The 24,151-nt window shown below is 47.1% G+C and overlaps 1 protein-coding gene across 3 annotated transcripts in view; it reads left to right on the forward strand.

Moving 5' to 3' along the window:
- Positions 1 to 24,151, forward strand: part of SDR16C5 (short chain dehydrogenase/reductase family 16C member 5) — a 222,525-nt gene that overhangs the window by 143,811 nt on the left and 54,563 nt on the right. For all 3 annotated transcript variants that reach the window (XR_013610536.1, XM_078687282.1, XM_078687281.1), the window contains exon 4: positions 2,471 to 2,570. Coding sequence is in view for 2 of the 3 variants with exons in the window: in XM_078687282.1 (XP_078543408.1) it covers positions 2,471 to 2,570 (100 nt within the window). In the remaining variant the exon portion in view is untranslated. The remainder of the gene's footprint in view (positions 1 to 2,470; positions 2,571 to 24,151) is intronic.

Here is a 24,151-nt window from a genome sequence, read left to right on the forward strand (position 1 = left end):
GGGAGTGCCCCTCCCCTCCCACAGGTAGGCCCTCCCCCTTGCCGGTGAGAGGTGGACGCGGGGAGGGGCGCCCCATAGGTTGCTGGAGCTAGCCGGGTGGGACTAAAGCGCTGCCCCGCCCATTGTTCCCCTGCGGGTCACGCGGTCAGCGGCATTGTTTATCTGGCACACCTATGTCGGATAGTGAGCGAGAGGAACATTGCACTCGTGGTCGTGGCCACTGCAATTATGCTACAATGACAACCAGTTTATTTGCAGCATTCATTAAATTATGTAGCAAGAAAAGACGGATTCTGTGGCATAGTGCAACACCTTATGCAGCTCTGTGCTTTTGCAATTTTATCAATTTAACACACGTTTAACTGGGCAAAAGTTTCACCTCATTTGCAAAAGTGAAACACCCGAATACAGCAATTGAACGGTGGGATACAATTGCACTGCACCACGTGTGGTACCTTTTTAGTAGCATGTGATACGTTAAAGCCAGAAACATTTGGCATGTTGAAATATGCAAATGATGCAGCACATTGTTGTTGATTACGCCACATGTGCAGCAATTCTTTAATTATATGGAAAAAGCCAGGACCGCAGAATCTCATAATTCCAGTGACTTTGATTACACTCCACTAAGTATGAACTTGTGGAACTATATACTTTTTCAAAAAACCACTTTACTCCGAGAGGCAGTTGATTTGCTGAGGACAGTAACACAAAGGGCGTTAATGAACGCCGTTTGTGCTTGTTGGTGTATAATATTTGGTATTGTATCACCTAAATATGTCTGCCTCGCATGAACAGCTTGTTTTCATCTTGCATAATTGATTCTCACAGCCCTCTGTTTGCTTTTCTTGTGTCTTTCTGCACAGTGCTGGCGGTGTTCGTGCGTACTCGTATGTGTGCATGCCTCTGAAAGAATCACACACTTTCGTCTCTCTGCGGGAGGATTTGCTAATCATTGTTACTTGGAAGACATTTGTTCACTGTCACGACGGCTTTGGGTGTGGTTGCTTGCATAAGGAATTCATGTTGAACTTACTGTGGGAAACAGCCCATTTTGTTAGCAGCAGTACTTTCCTGGAATTATAATTATCAGCAGAACTCACGCCCAAGTCCTTTGAAAATGTACTGCGCGGTTTGAGTAGTTGTTTGTGAATAATAACTGCTAGCAGGAACGTTTGTCCTCTTTTGCATTTTGTACGAGCAAGTTATATTTTTCAATATACCATGTTGACAAAACTGTCAATGTGTTTTTATTTGAACTGGGGACAGATTGTGATGTATATTTTAGTTATGCACTCAACACTGACGTAGTGAGTCTAGAGCAGGCCTCTCCAACGAGTAGCTCATGAGTTACTGGTAGCTCTCCAGCTAGCAACAAGTAGCTTCCATGTGTGCAGCCCAGCCTATTAAATTAGAAACCTTTACTTGGTTTAATATATGTATACAACATTTGAAAAATGTGGGTATTTTCAGAACTCATAAGCTGATGTTTGTAGAAAAATGGTTGAATTTACCAGCTGTATGTAAAGCTGATGTTTGAATGCCTGTTTAAATGACAAATCTTGTTGCATTGGGGAAACCTACTGCTAATTAGTACCCTGGTGCCACTGGCATTACATCTATGGTTGTTCTGTGTTGCCAATGTTGAGGCATTCCAAACTGGCTAAGCATTTTTTGATATAACTGCTGATGCACTTCTAGTAATCTTACACTGCTTGACCACTTATGGTATTTTGTCTGAAGTGTCAATTTTATCAAACTGATCATATTTGTTAGTAGCTCGGTATTTAACATAAGTAAATCTAATTAAGGGAAAGGTAGAAGACCCTTGGTCTAGAATGAATAATCCTTGGCGGCTGGTAGGGAATTGGGACAGGGGGAGGCTGGGCGAGGGTTAGAAAAAAAATATTAAAAAAGAAATGTACCTGCCGGTCGCCACCAGCCACCTCTCCTCTGACGCAGAAACCACCCTGGCTCCCCTAGCCAGCCACAAGCATGACAGCAGCGTCGTGATTGGTCTGAGCGCGGTCGTTCGGCGCTCAGAAAGGGAGTGGGAAGCTGTGAATGTTTGCCACCCAGGCTGTGCAATATAGCCGGTGGAGAACATTCTAAGTGTGCATGATTGTTTGGCGGGCCCAAGACTGCCGGCCAAACCGTCATGCACACTTATCGTGCAGCAACCACTGCTCCTCCCCCCCCTCTGGCGTCAAGCCAGCTCAGCCGCCCCACCCTAACCTGGTTGCAAGCTCAATACTAAAAATAAAATGAAAATAACTTTCTGCTATTATCATTTTATTTTTTCTTTGCACTGCTCTTAGAGCGGTGGCTCCATGCTCCTCTGCCTTAGCGGAGGAGCCGCCGCTGTGAATAACTAATCATCACAGTGAGTTAGGGATTCATGTGGGGAAAATTGTGTGGGGAACAGTGAGACATGCTTGACTGTAATGTGTATTTCAATTTTGTTTTACAGACATGCAAAGCTTTCCTTCCAGCCATGATGGCCTCCAACCATGGACATGTGGTTAGCATTGCAAGTTCAGCTGGACTCATTGGCGTCAATGGACTAGCAGGTTAGATCGCCCTACTCCCATTTTTAGTAAAATCAATAGGTATATTATGCCCTACAGCTCACGGTTTGAGAAAACATTATTTTTCTTTAGTACCATAGTCCGATTTTCAGTGTAATATAGTTGCTTTCAAATTCATAGTTTGTGAATTGTATTCCTAATTTTACAGTGGTTAAGATTTAAATGTCTCGGTCAAAATGAATCACCGTTCAGTCTTCAAATACTTTATAAAATCATACAATCTAAAAATAATACTCACTTTGAATAGGCTGCATATTATTAAAAAGACATTGAAAAACATTAAAATTGGTTGCAATGAGATGTCTTTTTTAACCACTTCGCTGCGGGGCTACTTCCCCCGCTGTGCTGGGGGAGGGGGTCCGCGCGCGGCGCCGTGGTGCTCGCAGCACGGTGGCGCTGTGCTCATGACGAGCTGAGCTCGTCACGACCACGCCCGTTTCTTAGAACGCTCAGCACAGAGGGGGAATTAGCCCCGTATGTGGGCGCTGCGGCAGACATGACGAGCTCAGCTCGTCATGAGCACAGCGCCACCGTGCCTCATGACGAGCTGAGCACGAAGGAGCTAAAGAAAGTACAAAAATATATATATACTCATATTCATTCATCAGCCGCACTGTTCCGAGAAAGCAGGGCTCCCGATTAAGAACTGGGGCTCATTTCACAGGTATCTTGGCTGCCCACTATTGAAAGAATGAGTTAAGGGCCATATGCATGAACACATTTTCCCATAGACACAAAATGGGCAAAACCCTTTGATGCATCTGGCCCTATGATCCTGGATAAGATCACGCAAGCCACACCCGAACGTCCATTATTATGTTTTATTTCTGCCTGGGGAAAATGGAAACAGGATGAGTTTTGACCTCACAAGGTCTAGTTCACATAGTTCCGCAACCATCACAATTGTGTTTAAATTGCAATAGAAAGTTTAACAGTGGGCTGAGCATGATAAATTATAAGAAGTTCCAAAGTGTGTGTAACAGTGGTGATAAGTGACACAAGTTGTCAGAAAACATAAAAAATGATTGTGATAATTTTTTTTACAATACTTAGTCAATTTGTCTGCATTGTAAAATTAATTATATTTGTTGACTTTGTACATTAAATCTCGAGGAAAGACCACAGCGTTAAATGCAGTGAATTGTAGTAATGCGGTCGCTAGTCTGCATAGAAATGGGACTGCTGTTATGTCAGTCAGTGCAAGACCGCTATTTGGTAATAGGAATATAGAGATATAAGCATAAATTAATTGATGAATTCCATCTGATATTTTACACCATGTACTGCAGACTATTGCGAGGACAGAGCATATTTTAGTTGCTCATACCACCAGCTAATCTTTGGCTCTTCAGGACATAATATATCGCATGTCTGATTATAGGAAATTGGCCTGATACAGACTATAGTAGTCATATTTAATATGCTCATATGTAATTGCAGACTGTTGCTGAGATAAAGTGGCTTAATCTATACTTTAGAGTAGTTGTATTGAGTGTGGCCATGAATGATAACCTTCAATTAGCAGTTGTAGTATGCAATTTATCAAAGCAAGAATTTTACAAATGGTGGCAATTTCGTATGAATTCTATCTTGCGTAACAATAGCAGCATTAAATAACATGTCTGGTATTCTTGGTAGGTGTATGAAAATCCGTTGTGTTGTTCTTATCTAAATAAAATAAACAAACATCATGGGATGGATCACCGCTGGATGCATGTAGGATTGAAATACCTACCTGCAGTAATCTTACGAAAGAGAGTGCTTTCTATCTGGTTATGACTGATATTGAGTTTTAAATCGAGAAATTCCACTGAAGTGGTACTACTGCTGATTATGAGTGTTTTATTCAATTAATTCTTATTCAGTTGATGACTAAAGAAGTGAAAACTCGTGCCCAGGCTGTTCTTCTGAATGGGATTAGTGTATTGAAAACAGTCCTGCCAGAACACGATCCGCAGATAGATATTTGGTTTCATCCCCAATTTTGCAAAAAGATTTCCACCGGTCTAGGCAGGCATCATACTCACTTGAGAAATGTGCAGGTTCCAATTATGCCAGAATAATCTGAAACACAGGCAGACAGCAACCTCAGTTGCTTTGGTCCTTCATAAGCAACCAGTTTAAGTGCTTAAGATTGTTTCAGCGAAAGCTAAGGAAGGCATCTTTTAACATCGATAAAAAAACCATCAACAATCACAAAACAAAATCAGTCTTACATTGTGTAACGTAATCTGATGCTCTTGCAAAGTATTCTAATGCCCGCCCCTTGACCTATTTTACACTATATCATAAACAAACAATCTGCAGTACGGAAGGTGGGGGCCCAACAGCCTGCAAACATATTCTCTCGTATGGAGTGCTGCAACTATAAGAAAAAAGCCGCTCCGAAAGCGTCAACAGTGGAAGTACACTGGGCAAGAAGCAGTACTTGAGGTATGCTCCAGTGGAAGGACGAATATACAGATGAGAAGTATAGCCAGCATGTGCTACCCAATCAAAAGCAAGGAAATGAGAATGACCTTAAAGCCAACCAATGGTAAGGAGTGAGTGGGTTCTAAGCCCCCTGTAAGTAAACAAAATAGCTCACATCTGAAAGCGCATGCACTTTCTCAGGCAAGACTTAAAAATTAAAGTTGTGACCAGGTGCAAAAACCAGCTCGAAACTGTGGATAAACTAGATTTTAAAAGGTGTTTTTTATTCACTCGTCACTACCATCGTATACAGAATGAGGCCATTTTTGTAAACCGTTTCTGCTCGAGCATTGCTGTCGGGCAGAAAGAAAGTTTGTCTGTATAGATTGTACTTTTTAGATGAGAATTTCCCAGGTTGGCTGCAAACTGTCTACAATGCTACAGCTCATTTTACGATTTGGACTGGAACACGGCCTATGTAATTACCAGTGGCCAAAATTAACTCAAATATTCTTCTTACCCCATTTTTGTGTTTCTAAGGGCCACATGTATCATGCATTTTACCTGTTGCAAATGGCCCGATTCGCAGAATCGGGCTGTTTCCGATCGTTAAAATGCATTTTGGTATGTATGAATTCCAATTTGCGATTCGGTAACATGTAATCGTATCGCAATTTGGAATTGCAAATGCACACCGATTCAGTATTAGGAAGGGGGGAGTTTAGGGCGTCACTTCCTAATACCAAATCGTAGTAGTAAGAATGTTTTGTGACCGAAATGCGGTCGCAAAATGTTCGCATTATACCACATACTTCAAGTAGGTGATAACTAATTCGCAAATGGGAAGGGGTCCCAAAGGGACCCCTTCACTTTTGGGAATGGTAACGAAAACATTTTTCAGAGCAGGCAGTGGTCTCAAGGACCACTGCCTGCTCTTGAAAAATGAAAAGAAAACTTTTCTTTTCTCCTTTTATAAACGCAGAAAAAGGCAAAAACCACAGACCAACCACCACTGGAACCACCCACCGCAGCTGGAAAGCATCACAGAAGAGTAGTGGGCTTCCATCCTCTCAGCACACTGGCCCTAGCACACCAGCAACTTGCTGAAAGCTATCAAGAACCTCAACAGCTGGATCACTGCATGCACCAACATTCTGGCTCCCTGCAAGCACACCCCAACGGCAACAGCCCATACACCGGCCAGTTGGTCTGCAGAGGAACTGAGGCTGATGAAACGCCACTGCAAGTAACTGGAGTGCAAATTGAGAACAAATTAAGACATCACAGATACAGACAGCCACAAATCAACCCTAAGACGCTACCTTGAGCAGATATGGAACGCCAAAGGTGTAGCTCTTGCAGATCGCACCAAGCATTAACACCCATCCTCAACACCTCTATCGACTTGGCTACATTTCCAGACACCTGGACACATGCCACCGTCATGCCCCTGCTAAAGAAACCACCTGCTGACCCAGCCATACTTTCCAACTACAAACCCATCTCTTTCTTACAATACTGGGCAACAAACTTAAACTACTCAACCAAAGCCTCTCCAGCAGTGTCAGCAACCACCAGCTGCTTGACGCCACACAGTTCAGATTCAGGCTCAACCACAGTACAGAAGCAGCACTCATCACCACCACAGATGAAATCTGCATGATCCATGATAGAGGAAACACTACCCTCCTCATGCTGCTGAAGCTCTTTGCTGCATTTGACACGGTTTCACATCCCATCCTCATCAGGTGCCTGCATGAGATTGGCATCCAAGCACCCTATCTCCGCTGGATCTTCTCCTTAATGAAGAGAACACAAGCTGTCAGCCTGGCACCTTACTCCTCGGAAGCCCACTAACTCATCTGTGCAGTTCCTCATGGTTCATCGCTCAGCCCCAACCTCTTCAATGCATACAGGATCTTTGTGGCAAATTTGCACACATCATCATCCTCACCTACACCGATTACACACAACTCATACTCTCCCTCTTGGATAAAGACCCTCAACACAAGAAACAAGTTAATCGCCTGCATAACTGAAGCCGCTAACTGGATGAAAGCCCACTGTCTCAAGCTCAACACCAATTAGACAGAAGTAGTAATCATTGTCAAGGACACCTCGCCATGGGACACCAGCAGGTGTCTGGCAAATTCAGACCCACTCCCTGACCCAGCACTCATGGCAGGAACCTTGGAATAATCAACAGCAGCAAACTGGAAATTACCGCACAAGTCAATGGCATCACTGCATCCTCCTTCCACACCGTGAAGATGCTGAGGAAAATCTTCAAATGGTTCCCAAGCAACACCAGTCAGAAATGTTGCCACTTGTGCCTTAGTCACCAGCAATTTGTACTGTGGGAACAGCCTCTACGCTACGATAAACCATTGAGAACTCTTAAGCCAGGCTCATCCTCCATCTCCCACACTGTACTTCCATCACAGTACACCTCTGAGAGCTCCACGGCGTTCCGATACACAAACACACTCATTTCAAACGCCTCATACACATTCAAGGCACTACACAACCTAGGCACCAACTACCAGAATAGGCGCTTCTCCTTCCACCAGCTACCTTGACACCAACACTCTAAAGGACTCCTAGTCACACACATACACAGAACCAGATCAGGAGGACAGGTGTTCTCTTACATCTCTCCTAAAGCATGGAACAGCCTCCCATTCCACATCAGAGCCTCCTACTGCTTTTCAATTAATCATCCTACATTTAGAAGGCTAGGCACACACAGCTGTTTAGCGCCACGATTCCCTTGTGGGTGATATTGTGCTTTACAAATACACACAACATAGCAAAGAGGAAATCACTGGAATGCAGCCTGGGTAAATGGCTGAGGTTATGTAAAGCCTTTCACCCATCACATATTTTGCTTTTCTAGCAGCCCCCTTTGCATCCAAGTTCATTCTAACATGAACTATATAGGTGTTTCAATTTTTATCTTGGAGGATTTTTTGCAAAAATTAATAATGTTTTGCATTACCCATACATGAAATGAATTTGTACTTGTAAAGCGCACTTATACCCGGGGTTTCCTGGCCCTGTACGCTTACCACTGTGGAACCCTTCCTGGCTTTTCCCTGTGAAATGTCCACTCCTGGGCACCCCCAAGGTGAAGCCAGGCATCCCAGCGCTGTTGGGGCAGTTGTGGAGATTAAGCAAGCTATTGCCTAGAGTTGCAGAGTGGGACGCATGATTAGAATAGGCACTGAGGTGAGAATTATCAGGTCCGAGGAAATTGAGCCCAAGACCCGCCAAGGCGGGAATTGAACCCTGGTCCCGGGCCAGACCTCTTCATCAGGGTCTGCCGCTCTAACCATTGAGCCACACTTCTCCACATCGAAACCAAAAAATGTTTTTGTAGAGCATAAAAGCAGAATTGAGCTGCCTCCTACATCATACCATATTTGTGATATCTATTGTTGCCCCAGTGCCCTTACTACTTTCATATTAAATCGCAATGTATAATTAAAACAAACTAAAAACTCACTACATCACAGAAACTAGTTCAGCACCTTATCTTGAAGCTCCAAGTCTCCCATATTGATGCCACATCGCATGTCATTGCTTTCCAGAGGCAAAATGAAAGCTTTTGAGAAATGCTTTACTTAATGCAGTGCATTTATGTATTTATCCATTATTTAAAATTGATTGTATTTTGAAGTTTTACAAGATCTCAGTCCAGTCTATCGCCTATGGCACTTTATTTGTAGAGTGTTGCATATATCTAAACCATAATTAACATCCATGATGTGGAAGAGACTGAAAGAGACCGATGCGTATATAAATGTGTTCTATTTTAATTTTTAAAAAATAACTGGGTTCCTTATGTGTCTGTATATATGCTGGACCCAGCCCAGTGCATTTGAGTTCAAATGAGAGTTTAGGTTGGGATAAAGTATTTATTTGATTGCACATTCATAGCAGCATATTATCACTGATACAGTCCTGTTGCCCTATGTTTTGAAACTGTCCTCTGCCCATCTGTCTTCCGGGTCTTTCTTCAGGAGTCCAAAGACATCTCACCCCTTTAAAACTGCAGCACCAGAGCAGTCCCTCACCCCCACCACCCTCAATATGCTCAGCCATAACCATAAAGCATATCAGGCGCACCAACTGCACTCAGCAGTAACCGTGGTATAATAAAAATATACATACACACTAACTTCAGCAGATGCCAAGGGTAGGAACCAGAGGCTTGGGGCTAAGGGGCAAGCCAGCCTCCACTCTACTATGAATCCACAAAAGAAGACTGCCCCTAGATTGTGTTCCTAAAGGTATCTACAGAGTTAGGGGGAGATGCGTTGCCAATGGGGGCATCTCATAAAAAGTTATGGACTGGCCTCACACACCGCCCGGTGTCATACTTCATCATCGGCTGTCCTCGCCCTCTAAAAACTTGGTTTGATAGAGGGTGGGCATACACCTGGAGACAGGGATGCACTTCTAAACCTAAATGATGGCCATGGGGGGAGTGAAAAGTGTATTAAAAACCATTACCCTTGTCCATATCCTAAGTTTATTCAGGGATCAAAGGTATGGTAGTTAAAAGAAGTGGTCGGTGATATGGGACATTAATCTCCCTTCACCTTGTTATAAAGGGTCGACATGTTTCGGCTAAAGTGTCCCCGAAGGGTACGCAGCATTCTTCAGGACCAAGGGGAGGTTATTACCTAGAGGTCAACTTCCCGGCACCTAGTGTCAGAAAAATGGACCTGCTACGAATGTGTGAACGGGCTGTGAATTACAAGTATCCCTATTGGTGTAGTAACCTAATGAGTGACTCTGTAGAAAAAGGAAACAAAAAAGAAAAGAAGCAAACACACCAAAGTGTGAGTATGAATATAACAAGTACACTGTACCATCCATGCAGCGCCATACTTATTGCACACGTGGTTCGGTCTATATGAGACACGTGACATGTACACGTGTATCCTTGCAGATTCTGTTATAGGCGGATTCTCCCTTATATAGATCTTGATTTTTGGTTTCGAGTCCGAGTGTTATGTGCATTCTTTTTTTTTTTTATCTTTTTATTGCACAAAGAAGCAATTTGCTCTTACATACAGATGAATCGGGCGAACGAACAAGAAGCAATAAGTGGAACAGTATCCAGTAATCAGAAATTCGCACAGCGGGATTGCAGACTTCCTGTATGACACATTGCAGTTGTACAATTTTGTTTACGAGAAAACCATAATGACAATAATCATACAGCAACAGAAAAAAATAAGCAACACACAGAAAACAAAACTTATCAGTAAGTTTGCGAGAACGGTAGAGCAGATCAATCAGCACAATAACAGTCTCAATCTCAGTATGGCGTATCAAGAAATGCAAACAACAATACATCTTGCAGCAGGCCAGTTTTAAAGAACACCATTGGAGTAGGAGTGGAGTTCAACAGTGACACAGGTACAGCATAAGGCATCCCATTGGACCCCCATATCAACAGCCAATACGCCAAACAGCTACCCTTCGCTGCGTAGAGTGCGCGTGTCTTACACTGAAATAATGGTGAAGTCGGTCACAGTACCGATACTGAGCCCACCCCTTCCGGTACAATGGAATTAATTGCTTGGGATTGCGTCTCCTGAGTGAGTTTCGCAACATACTTCCGATATGGCCCCCAAATGTCAGCAGGGCGGGAAGCAGTCGGAATCTGCTCTGAATATTCTACACTGTTAACGTTGCAGTAGACCATACTACGGAGCCAAGCGCGGACAGTCGGAGCGCGCCTTGCGCACCAGAGCAGCGGTATCTCCCTTTTTGCCAAAAGAAAGCCGATTGACGCCAGTTTGTGGAGAGGGCGCGGGAAATTTGTAACGTAGCCAAGCAACGCAATTTCAGGGGTGGGATGCAACTCCATGCCCAATATGTCCCCCAAGACCCAGTGCACCTTTAGCCAGTATTCATGCTACCGCGGGCATGTCCAGGAAAGATGGGCAAAGTCAGCCTGCGGGGTTCCACACTTAGGGCAGCAGTGTGGCCTGCAAGAATCAATTTTATGAGCAAATGCGGGAGTGTGATACATCCTCCTCAGGAACTTAAAGTGTATAAGTTTGTGCCTGCTATTAATGGACACGTCCCTAGTGGTAGCACAGCACGCCGCCCATTGGTCGTCTGTAATCTGAATGCCCAGGTCGCCTTCCCATGCGGCGCACACCGCTGCTTCTGAGGAAGGAAGTGAGGCCAGGCATAGTTTGTAGAGCTTCGAGACAACGTGCGTCCCCGTCTGGTTCTGTACTATAAATGTGAGTGCGGGGGCATCATCAAGAGGGAGCGGGAATGTGGGGAATTCAGCACGGAGCATGGATCGGAGTCTAGTCAGTGTGAAAGAGTCCATGAATGTACGGTCAGTGAAGCGGTGATCCTCCGTCAGGGAGAAAACATGACCGTCCGGGAAAAGATTCCCAACTTTGTGCAGCTGGTATTTGGATAATGTGCGCTGTACCACCGATTTGCCAGTGATGGGGAGCCAATGAGGGTTAGGCAACGGCAATGCAGATGAGTACAACTTCTCAATGCGAAGCAGTCTTCGTAGTTTATCCCAAGCCCAGCATGTAGTGGACAGCAGCTGTACGTCCTGTGGGTCCCGGGGAAGCCCACTAGGAAGGACGGAGTTAAGGGGCACCGGGAGCGCCATATTGGCCTCAGGTCTCAAATAAGGAATTCTAGCATCTGGGTGAAACCAGGGATGCGCATACGAGCACTGTGCCACTAAATAATAAAGAAAAAAATCTGGTACTCCGAATCCTCCTCTTTCGTAGGGAAGCGTCAATGTGCGCCAGGCCACTCGCGGGCGTTTACCGCCCCACACCAAGCGCAATAACGTGGAACGAAGTTGCGAAAAAAAGATCTTGGTGAGAGGGATCGGATATTGTTGAATAAATAAAAAAACCGAGGGAGAACAATCATTTTGATGATGGCAATCCTGCCAGCCATGGACAAGGGGAGACGGAGCCAGCGCTCCGTATGGTCCTCCAAAAAGTCTAGGGCATGTCGTAGTTCAAACGGATAATGGACACCGTGTCAAGGTGGATGTGGATTCCCAGATATTTCACGGAGTCAGCGCTCCATTCTAGAGGAAAAGCACAAGTCCATTGCGTGGTGGAGGGGGTTAGCGGAAAAATGACGATTTATGCCAATTTATTCTGAGGCCTGAGTATTCGCCAAAGCGGGCTATCTCCGACAACAGTGGCTCCAAATTGGTACGAGGAGTCCGAACATATAAGACCGTGTCGTCTGCGTACAGAGAGACGAGGAGTGGCCCGGTGCGAAACTGAAGCCCTCTGTGGAGGTGCTTCTCTTGAAAATGACGCACCAAGGGGTCCATCGCAAGGATGAACAGGAGTGGGGATAAGGGGCAACCCTGCCGGGTTCCTCGAGAAAGCGTAAAGCTTTCAGTAATGGTGCCATTTAAACGTATCCGGGCGGAGGGCGCCGAGTACAGTAACTCCACTGTCGCCACAAACATCTCAGGCATGCCCATTCGACTCATGACCGATTTAAAAAAAAAAAAAAAAAAAAGGGCCACTCCAGGGTGTCGAATGCTTTCTCCGCATCCAAAAACACAGCTGCAGCCGGGGTGGAGGGGTCAATTCTGTGCAATACAGAGAACAGTGTACGAAGATTGAGGGAGGTAGATCTATGTGGGACAAATCCGGACTGAGCCGGCGAGACGATTGTTTCCACGAGTAGCGCCAGGCGGATTGCAAGGACTTTGGCCAAAATTTTGTAATCAAGGTTCAAGAGGGACAAGGGTCTATAAGAGCTACATAAGGAGGGGTCCCGACCTGGTTTAGGCAGTAAAACAATTACCGCTTCCCGGAGCATGGGCGGGAGAACGCCCGATTCCAGCGCCTCCGCATAAACCCTGACAAGCCTTGGTACAAGTTCTTCCTTATATTCTTTATAAAAATCGGCCAAGTACCCATCAAGGCCCGGCGCCGAGGAGCTCTTCAACGAATCAATGACCTCAGTTATAAAATCCGGCGTTATGGGCTCGGCCAAAAACTCCTGCATATGTTTCTCTAGGTATACCATGGCAATCTCATTCAGAAAAGATCCGGGGTCGCAATGTTCTCCTGATAGTGTGGAAGTGTAAAGGGTTCTGTAGTATGACGAAAAGGTGTTACATATATCGGGAGTGGAGTGATGCCGTGTGCCCTGCGAGTCAACTATGTCAGTGATGTAGGCTGCCTGGTGTGGCGGACGGAGCATTTGCGTCAGTATCTTGCCCGGCCTGTCACCCTCTCCATACCGACGCGCCGTAATAGTGTTTGCCCATGAACCGCAGTTCCCTGTCTGCAGCGTCCCGAAATTCCAGGAGTAGCTCAAGGCTTTTGGCTTCTCGGGCTGCCGAGGGATCCCCGAGCATCTCCCCTTCCACCGCAGAGATATCTGCTTCAATGCGGGTCAAGGTGGTGCAAATCTCACGCAAGGCCCCTACATGCTTGGCAATACAAACCCCGCGGTTGGTGGCTTGGAAACCCTCCCATAATGTGGCCCAGGAAGCGACAGAGCCGGTGTTAATATCAATATAGTCGTCGATGGCAGTGCGGATCTCCTCCTTAAAGACCGGGTTCAATAGGGCCTTACCAGGGAAACGCCACTGTCTCTCGTAGCCACCCAACCTCGGGATCGCCAAAGTTAACACTATAGGAGAGTGGTCTGATAGCGTGCGTGGAAGAGTGGAAAGACCATCCACCCACCCAGCAATGCCTGGGGAGAGGAGCCAATAGTCAATTCTAGTGCTAGTGTTGTGGAATCCTGAGTGATGTGTATAAGCAGGTGCGTTTGGGTGCAGTCGAGCCTCAACGTCTATTAAGGAAAAGTGGGAGCAAATTTCCGCCATCACTGAGCGGGCCAGCGGTTTGCAGTCCGGAGAGGGAGAAGTGCTGTCTCTACCTGGATTCATTAACAAATTAAAGTCGCCCCCCATTGCTAACAGATCAACGTCAGAGTGAAGCAGCGTCAGCTGCAAGTCCTGAAAAAAAACTGGGGAATCTACGTTGGGGCCGTATACTCCTACCAGTGTGATTCTGTACCCAAACAACACTCCAGTGATCAGCGCATACCTGCCCTCCCCATCCGTCTTACTATCAGTCAACACAAAGGGAACACACTTGTGCACAAGAATCGCAACACCTCTTGCGTATCTGCTGTAACTCGAAAATACTCTGTGTACACCTCAACCCCTAGCCAAAGAGATTGTGTCCGCCTGCACTAGGTGGGTCTCTTGTAAAAAAAGGACATCCACCTTATGACGTGCTGCATAGTTCAGTACCTGTTTACGTTTCCGCCTGGTGTTCAAGCCACGAACATTCCAAGACATTAAAGTGAGTCTGGACGGGCCAGACTGCAGACCTAACCTGGCCATAACACCGCACCAAAGATAATCACCAACAGGCATTCCTACGTCAATCCACTCCCATGAGTCTCGCAATTACTCACAAACATAAATGACCACACAGACAATACGCGTCCCAACCCCCACCCAGCCTCCCATCCTCCCCAGAGAGGCAATCCCCGAACAAGCGCTGAACAACAGTGCAAATTACAAAGAATAAGAACCATTCAATTAAACAATATCGCTGCACCCAAAAAATTGATAAACCCCCAGAGAAGGTAGACAAGAAGGCATTCGCCATAGGGGGTAGCAAAAATGCGGAATCTGCCGTTCACATCAACATTCAGTCTGGCCGGATAGAGCATACCATACTTTAAGCCAAGATTGCGGAGGGTGGATTTGACTCCAGTATATTTACGACACGCCTCTTGAACCATCAGCGTAAAATCTGGGAAGAAGGACAACCGGCTGCCATGCCACCGTACCTCTCCGGCCTCTCGTGCAGCGCGAAGCGCGGCGTCTCGGTCGCGGAAGTTCATGATCCTGGCAATTATAGGCCGAGGTGGCTGCCCAGGGCGAGGTTTAGGTCCCAGTGACCTGTGCGCTCGTTCGACAACAAAGCCAGGAGTGAAGGTGTCTTTGCCGAATAGTTCGATGAGGAGGTGTTCAACAAAGGTGTCAAAACGACCCGTGGCAGTTGTCTCCGCCACACCAAGGATACGAATGTTGTTGCGCCGGCTACGCGCTTCCAAGTCTTCATTTTTTATGGCCACGTCTTTAAGAATTTTCTCGACACGCTCCAGTCGTTTCAGCGTTTTAGTGGCACCATCCTCAACATCCGATATTGTAGTGTAGTTCCTATCTTCCCAATAGGCTCTGCGCATTGGAATAATACCTACAGCAGTAAAGGCCTAGGCCAGACGTTAACTAGGTCTACTACTGTCGATACTAGACTTAAAGTTTTGGGTTTGCCAGCTTAGCTCAGAGTTCACTAGAAACTTTCTCGAATGTTCAAGGAGGACTTAACTTCCCTGATTAGACAAGAAGGGATTTAGTTTCTGACAACCATAGAACATGACAACTTTGCTCTCCCCTAATCAAGAGTCAATCTCGAGAGTCGTGTGAACAAAAGGCAAATTATTTTACTCAGTCAGTACGTGCATTCTTAGTCTCATCAGAATGTAGAGAAAAGGAAGAGACGGGCGTGTTCAATAAAAAGGTGTTATTTATTGATCAGTCTCTTTTCTCATACAAGAGAAATGGATCGATATTATTGCAATACTTATAGTTAAGTAAAGTGCATACATTAAAAGCAAGAGTATAAAATAATACTGTAAAAACATTGATATGGTTTCTAAGCCATAAGATGTTTTAAATGAATAAAATATATTACATACACATATACATTTGACTAAACGTACTCAACTGGTGTTTCTAGATACGCCTACCCCGTGTACCTGACCTAAGTCTAATACGAGGGCGGGAATAGATAGTTACAGTTTAAGTTAAGTTTGTTTTTGCCAAGTGAATAACTAAAGAATTCTCTGTGAGGGGTTATTCAGTTCTGTACCTGGAAGTTAGGATGAATGAGGAATGGTATCTCTCTCTCTGGTCTCGATATTCCAGGCTGCCTGCGAGGGCTACCCGGAAACGCCGGTGCTGGATTCTCGGCAGGAGAAAGCAGCTTCTCTCAGCGCGTCAGGAAGGCGGGGCTGCTGCCAGCGGGGTCTGCTCTGCTCTTGGCTTCGGCAAGTATGGCTGCTCCGTCTCGTCACCACGCGTGTGTTTGCATATGGCAAGATCGGTAATATTTATACCTTTAAGGTGCCGAGATTGACGTAAGGATGGACATAGATACGTCAATAAAGATGTCATACGATTTGCTCGTTAGCACATTCTTTTACTAAAGTTCTCGGTGAAATCAAAACAATGGCCGCAGGGTTTTGCCCAGGTTGTCATAGGTTTGATTTGTTATGAGAACTCCGTATGCCTTATCAGGGGCTGGAGGAATATCGCTTGTCTAATTAGATCGCAAGCGTTATGACCTAATCAGATAACACGTTCCTGTGCCGTAGTGTGACTGCGTCAGATAACGGTATCTGCATCATGGGGGTTTTCTGCCTCATGGGCTGACTGCTAGTTAACTTGTTGGTTTGTTTAACTAGAATAGGGTCAGGAATAGGGGGATCGATTCAGAACCTATAGGAATACATGACACCCACTCCACGCTAACTATGGACATATTTACTAATCTAGGCATAGTATAACATAGTACAACATACTATAGAGTAGTGTGTATACCTTACCACCCCAAAATACATAAATGCATTTTGAAATTCTTCAAATATACTGAAAAATTGCAGACATATATATTGTATGCACTCAAGCTGTAGAATAATGCCAAAGTAATCACATTTGTATACATTATTGCTCGTTTGGTATATGAGAATTACACATGAAATGGTTTCTTAAATACAGAAAAAAGATTCGAGACCATTCCATCACAGAATAAAATATTTATGAACATACCAGCGGGCAGCTAAAGTCTATAAAGTATCTAAAAAATAGAAATCTTAGTTCTTTAGGAATAGTTTCTTACTTTAAGCAGAAGATAAGTGTCCCGAAAAACCGAAAAAATGAATTGGGGCTTCTGAAAGAGTTGCTGTCCGTGAACTGGAGTGAAAAATAGTTCATGTGACTTTATTATTTAAAGTTGAAGGCCGAATTCAGGGAACGCCGTGTGCGAGCTTGCTCAAAAGTCTCTATTTGTGGGACACTTGTGGGACACCCCCGCGCCGCACGGCCACCAGCTGCTGCGTGTGCCCCCCTGCTGTGCCCTCTGCCTCACTGCCTGCCGCGCCGGCGGCTGACCCTGATTTCACTGCTCTGTTCTGTTTTCCAATCAGTTGTGCTTGTTTCTTTTCTTCGTGGTTTTTGCCCGTGTTAGGGATCTTTTTACCTTCATTTGTGCTTGTATTGTACTGTTTTTCCCTCGTGACTCTGCCCGTGTTAAGTATCTTTCTCCCAGCATTTGTGCCAGTATTGTACTGTTTTTCCCTCGTGACTCTGCCCGTGTTAAGTATCTTTTTCCCAGCATTTGTGCCTGTATTGTACTGTTTTTCCCTCGTGACTCTGCCCGTATTAAGTATCATTTTCCAGCATTTGTGCTTGTTTCGTAGTCTGCCCGTCCCCCTTCGTGCTTCCCGCCTTCCTCGACGCCCCCCGCTTCCCGCCACCACCGCCGACCCCGCCCCTTTTTTCTTCTGTTCCCTCCCCGCTCCCGCCTCCCAGCTGCTCCGCCCACCCGCGCACTTGGCCTTAAAAGGCGACCGTGCGACACAGGTAAGTGTGACCCACTTGTGGGACACCCCCGCGCCGCACGGCCACCAGCTGCTGCGTGTGCCCCCCTGCTGTGCCCTCTGCCTCACTGCCTGCCGCGCCGGCGGCTGACCCTGATTTCACTGCTCTGTTCTGTTTTCCAATCAGTTGTGCTTGTTTCTTTTCTTCGTGGTTTTTGCCCGTGTTAGGGATCTTTTTACCTTCATTTGTGCTTGTATTGTACTGTTTTTCCCTCGTGACTCTGCCCGTGTTAAGTATCTTTCTCCCAGCATTTGTGCCAGTATTGTACTGTTTTTCCCTCGTGACTCTGCCCGTGTTAAGTATCTTTTTCCCAGCATTTGTGCCTGTATTGTACTGTTTTTCCCTCGTGACTCTGCCCGTATTAAGTATCATTTTCCAGCATTTGTGCTTGTTTCGTAGTCTGCCCGTCCCCCTTCGTGCTTCCCGCCTTCCTCGACGCCCCCCGCTTCCCGCCACCACCGCCGACCCCGCCCCTTTTTTCTTCTGTTCCCTCCCCGCTCCCGCCTCCCAGCTGCTCCGCCCACCCGCGCACTTCGCCTTAAATGGCGACCGTGCAAACGCGCAGCGTTGACGCGCAGCGGGCGCGCCGATTGTGCGCCGAAGGCACGCCAAAGGTAAGCCCGTCTGCGCCCGTCCGCGACCGGATCGCGACCAGCGCCAGGACCCCTGGCCCCCACCGACGGAAGCCGACCCGACGAACCTACAACGCCGCCGATCTCATCGCACTCAACACCGGCCGCATCCCTGGATGTCATCGAGCCGCCCCGAAGCACACCCACGGACCCTTCAGCTGCTACGCCTGCAAGTTCACCTGCACAAGGACTCATCCTGCACCAGCACGCGCCAAGCCGAACATCAGCAGCAACCACCTGAAGTGCATCCTGCTCAACACCCGCTCCGTCCACAGACACGCCGTAGAACTCTGGAACCTCCTCGACACCACCGCCCCCGACGTTGCCTTCCTCACCGAGACCTGGATGAACGCCTCCTCAGCCCCAGACATCGCCATCGCCATCGCCATCCCGGAGGGCTACAAGATCATCCGGAGGGACCGCACCGCCAACCTGACGGGAGGAGGCATCGCCATCATCCACAGAGACACCATCCGCATCACAACCAACACCGACGACACCCTAACCACCGCTGAACACCTGCACTTCCAAATCCACACCAACCCGAAGACCACCCTCAGAGGCACCCTGATCTACCGACCCCCAGGACCACGCACACGATTCTGCGAGGACATCGCCGACTTCGTCAGCCCACATGCCCTCCCCTCCGCCGACTACATCCTCCTGGGGGACCTCAACTTCCACCTGGAGAACATCAGCGACCGCAACTCCATCAGCCTGCTCGACAACCTCGCCAACCTCGGACTCAAGCAACTGGTGTCCACCCCCACCCACCTCGCCGGACACACACTCGACGCCGTCTTCTCATCCAGCAAAGACGTCACCTTCAGCCACGCAACAGGACTCCACTGGACGGACCACAGCTGCGTCCACTTCAGCTTCAAAAGAACAACGATCCACCACCACCAGCAACAGGTTGCCCGAAGAAGCTGGAACAAGATCACAGCCGACCAGCTCACCGCTTCCCTGAGCCAGCACCTCCCCGCCAGCTCAGCGAACCCCAGCCAGGCCGCCGTCAACCTCACGAAGTGGATCAACAACGGCGCGGACGAACTCGCCCCTCTGAGAACCCCGCCCAGCAGACCCTGCAGCAGAAAAACACCATGGTTCACCGACGAACTAAAGAGCTCCAAGAAGAACTGTCGAGCCCTCGAGAAAGTCTGGAGAAGGGAACCAACCACGGACAACATGACCACCCTCAAGCTCGCCACCCGGAAACACCACCAACTGATCCGCGCCACCAAGAAAAATACATACAAAGACCGGCTGGACAACAACGCACACAACTGCAAGGAACTCTTCAACATCGTGAAAGAGCTCTCCAACCCCAACGCCGGAAACAGTGACATCACCCCGTCGCAAGACCTCTGCAACTCCCTCGCTTCCTACTTCCACAACAAGATCGCGGACATACACAACAGCTTCAGCAACCAACCAACGCAAGCCACAACCGCAACAATGCCTCCCACCACCACCCTCCGCACCTGGACCCCGATCAGCACCGAAGACACCATCCGCACAATGAACTCCATCCATTCCGGATCTCCGACTGACCCCTGCCCTCACCACGTCTTCAACAAGGCCGACGCTGTCATCGCACCCCACCTGCGGGACATCATCAACACCTCCTTCGACACCGCCACCTTCCCTGAAAGCTGGAAGCACGCCGAACTCAGCGCTCTTCTCAAGAAACCCACAGCAGACCCCACCGACCTCAAGAACTACCGTCCCATCTCGCTCCTCCCGTTCCCGGCCAAAGTCATCGAGAAGACCGTCAACAAACAGCTGGCCGCCTTCCTCGAGACGAATGGATCCCTCGACCCCTCACAGTCGGGCTTCCGAGCGAACCACAGCACCGAGACCGCCCTCATCGCTGCCACCGATGACTTACGAACTCTGATGGACAACGGAGAAACAGCGGCCCTCATCCTCCTGGACCTCTCCGCGGCTTTCGACACTGTCTGCCACCGCACCCTAGTACAGCGCCTCGGCAACATCGGAATCCAGGACAAGGCACTGGAATGGATCACCTCCTTCCTCGACGGAAGAACACAGAGAGTCCGCCTACCACCGTACAAGTCAGAAGCCACCAAAGTCATCTGCGGGGTCCCTCAAGGATCCTCACTGAGCCCCACCCTCTTCAACGTCTACATGAGCCCCATCGCGGCCATCGCACGCCAACACAACCTCAACATAATCTCCTACGCCGACGACACCCAGCTGATCCTCTCCCTGACCAACGACCCCGCCACCGCCAGAGCCAACCTGCACGAAGGGATGAGAGAGGTAGCCGAATGGATGACGACCAGCCGCCTGAAACTGAACTCGGACAAGACGGAGGTCCTCATCCTGGGCTCCTCGCCCTCCGCCTGGGACGACTCCTGGTGGCCCCCCGCCCTGGGCACCGCACCTAAACCAACGGACCACGCATGCAACCTGGGCTTCATCCTGGACTCCTCCCTCTCCATGACCAGACAAGTAAACGCCGTCTCCTCGTCTTGCTTCAACATCCTGCGCATGCTACGTAAGATCTTCCGGTGGATCCCCACCGAGACGAGGAAGACGGTCACCCAGGCCCTCGTCACCAGCCGACTGGACTACGGCAACGCCCTCTACGCCGGAACCACCGCCAAGCTCCAGAAGAGACTCCAGCGGATCCAGAACGCCTCGGCCAGACTCATCCTCGACATCCCCCGACGCAGCCACATCTCCGGACACCTAAGAGACCTGCATTGGCTCCCGGTCAACAAGAGAATCACCTTCCGTCTCCTCACCTACGCGCACAAAGCCCTACACGACCAAGGCCCGAGCTACCTCAACAACCGGATCAACTTCTACACTCCCAAGCGCCTCCTCAGATCAACCAGCCACGCCCTCGCCGCCGTCCCCCGCATCCGAAGAGCGACAACAGGAGGAAGGTCCTTCTCCTACCTGGCCGCCAAGACCTGGAACTCACTCCCAACCGACCTGCGCCTGACCCAAGACCACCTCTCCTTCAGGAAGAAGCTCAAGACCTGGCTGTTCGAGCAGTAGCGGCACCCCCCCCCCCCCAGCGCCTTGAGACCCTACGGGTGAGTAGTGCGCTCTATAAATGACCTGATTGATTGATTGATTATTTCTGTTCGGGTGAGAACATCATATCATTTAGGCTTTCGAAAAAACTGTCAACAGCTTCCTGGGAAAGTTCCACTAACTCGGAAATAGGTGTAATCATGCATTCTTGTGCATGATTGTCTCCATTGACATTCTGATTCGCATTGCTGACAGAAGGTCGTACCTGTTCGATGCTGCTTTCATCTTGAACTTCACTACCCATCAATCGTAGTGGTGAAGCTTCCACGAATGCCGTCATCAGGATTGGTAGCCTTTGAGGGCAGCACAAAGCATGAACCTTGATCGGGCTCAACAATGTTTCTGCATCCATCGGCGCATCCGATTGTAGCGTCAGACAGGTGTCTAACACGCATTCTTCTCCGCATAGCAGACACCTCAATACAGGTAAAACACATCTTTGCCACATTGGTCGAAATGATAGAAACCAAGTCATGTTCAGGTCTCTAAGCCGGGAGAGTCCCAGGATTTTTGATATCCGGTCCCGGTATCCAATGGCTAGGATTGTTTCTTCCCTTGTCGCAAGAGTTTTGTCTGTGACATGGGTTGCCATAACGAAAAATAAGGACTAAGAATAGGATTCCTGCAATTAGTCCCAAGATCAGGGGAAGTCCGCCAAAAATCGAATGGACGAAATCTGGAAAAATACCCAGTATGGCTTTGAATGGTGTTAATGCCATCGAAAATACTGTCTTAAATACCTTTGAGACCCCATTGGTATCAGAAATATTCAAGATTTCATTCAGGATTTCCGCGAAATGTACGGGGAATTAGTTGATAATAATGTATGTATCTCTGCAGTCGTCCTTGCGACTTGTAGATCATACGTTTCTTTTGATGACGAGAGCCTGGTAGGCGTCTGAAGAAGCACTGTTTTCATTCTGCTTAAAGTATCTATTCGAATAGAAGTAATTTTCAAATCGGGCCATGCCCTTGCCTCCCTGTCTGGAAAGGAGCTGGGGAACAACGAGCGTCCACAGCACTTGACCTTCGCAGTCGTAGTTACTAGATAAGGAGTCCCGGGCATAAGACTACAACATCTGCGGTCTACAATAAGAATGTAACTCCCATTATAGAGTCTTTGAAAGAATGGTTCTATTTCTGTTGCAGGTGCGCCTTGTTGGTGACATGAAAGGTTGTATGAATTCCCTTCACAGGCTCCATGCAAACTAATTCCGTTACACAGAAGTGTGCCACTTAGTGACATCGCACAATTGTTGCCACTAAGAAACACTTTCTGTCCTTTATTACTGACACATGCATGTGAATAGGGCAGGTTCCATGTTGTTTTAAGGTACCCCTTTCCCAATTTCTCGTACATGCCAGCCTGTATATATTTTTGGCAGTATTGAAACCTGAAGGTTGAGATTGGAATATTTATTATCCCATGTATTATCCATTCACTGACAGGTCGTTCTGACATTGTCACTGGTAATCTTTCGAGTTTTTCAATGCTCAAGATTGTATAATCAGCACCCTTTTGTGCCATACCGATTTGTCTATCAGTAAGGTTAAAGATTTGGAATAATGACGTTGTGTTGATTAGACGCCAAGGCACATAGCCTGAACGCAGATTTTGTAACGTCCAGCCAAGCTGTACAATAGAACGCAATTGAGACTGACCGTGTTGTAATAACAGTAAGTCTTGCGATAATATGTCGATTGCTGAAGACACAATGCTGTCCAAAGAAAAAATTCTGGAGGACAGAGTCATTAACCCATTGTCCACTACAGAAAGTGATTTTTCCAAATTAATACGGTCAATTTCCCGTATTCTCTCTGCTGTTTCAATTTGAGTAACCTTCCAGGCCTCATTGTATGCTGCATATACAGAGGCTGCTATGAAACATTTTTGACGCTGTTTGCGTGGTCCCAAAGTGAAATCACGCAAGTCAGCACCATCAGTAAGTAAAGTTAGGTGTTGCTTAATTTCTGCCAGTGTGGAAGTTTGTAGCCATTGAAGGCATAATTTGCCCACACTGTAGGTGGTTATTATCCCTGGGTGATGTCTTTGGGGATATCTAGGGTCTGGCCTGGTCATTTTGAACCCCTGTGTTTTATTCAGGAATCTGTCTTGACAGTTATTAGTATCTGTGGGGCAGATCAACCACTGTTTCCAATCAGGATGTGTTCTGTTTTGGTTTAATATATGGTTTACGTCTATCTCTTCATCTGTATCAGAGTTATTGCTAAACATTGTTGGCTTTGGAATAGACGGTTTATTTAAATCTTTGATTTTGGCTAGGCCAAGACAGGTGGTTTGTTGAACAGTGTCATTTAAAAATATCATTTGTTCTGGGATCATGCAGGCTCTAAACAAAGCTTCTATACCCTGTACTTGCCATTCTTTTGTACCCCAAACACTTTTCAATTCAACATTTTTGTCCCAATATTCAAAACCAAAAGTATTCATTTTTTCAAAGAATGAGTCTGAATATAACAATTTTGTGTTGGTTATCATGGTCTTGGTCCCTGTTTTGTTTGACAATTTAAAATAAAATGTTTCAGCATTACTTGTGTTAAAACCTGAAAAATATGAATATTTGTCGTAAACGGTTCTTGAGCTCCCTTTTGGAGGTGTTGCACAATGTTCCCATTGATTATAATTTAAAACATTTCTAGGTTGTGCAGATCTATGTAAAAACTGGTTACCATAGTGGTTATAGCAATACATACTATCA

The sequence above is a fragment of the Lissotriton helveticus genome, chromosome 4_1 (assembly GCF_964261635.1).
Source record: "Lissotriton helveticus chromosome 4_1, aLisHel1.1, whole genome shotgun sequence".
NCBI lineage: Eukaryota > Metazoa > Chordata > Amphibia > Caudata > Salamandridae > Lissotriton > Lissotriton helveticus.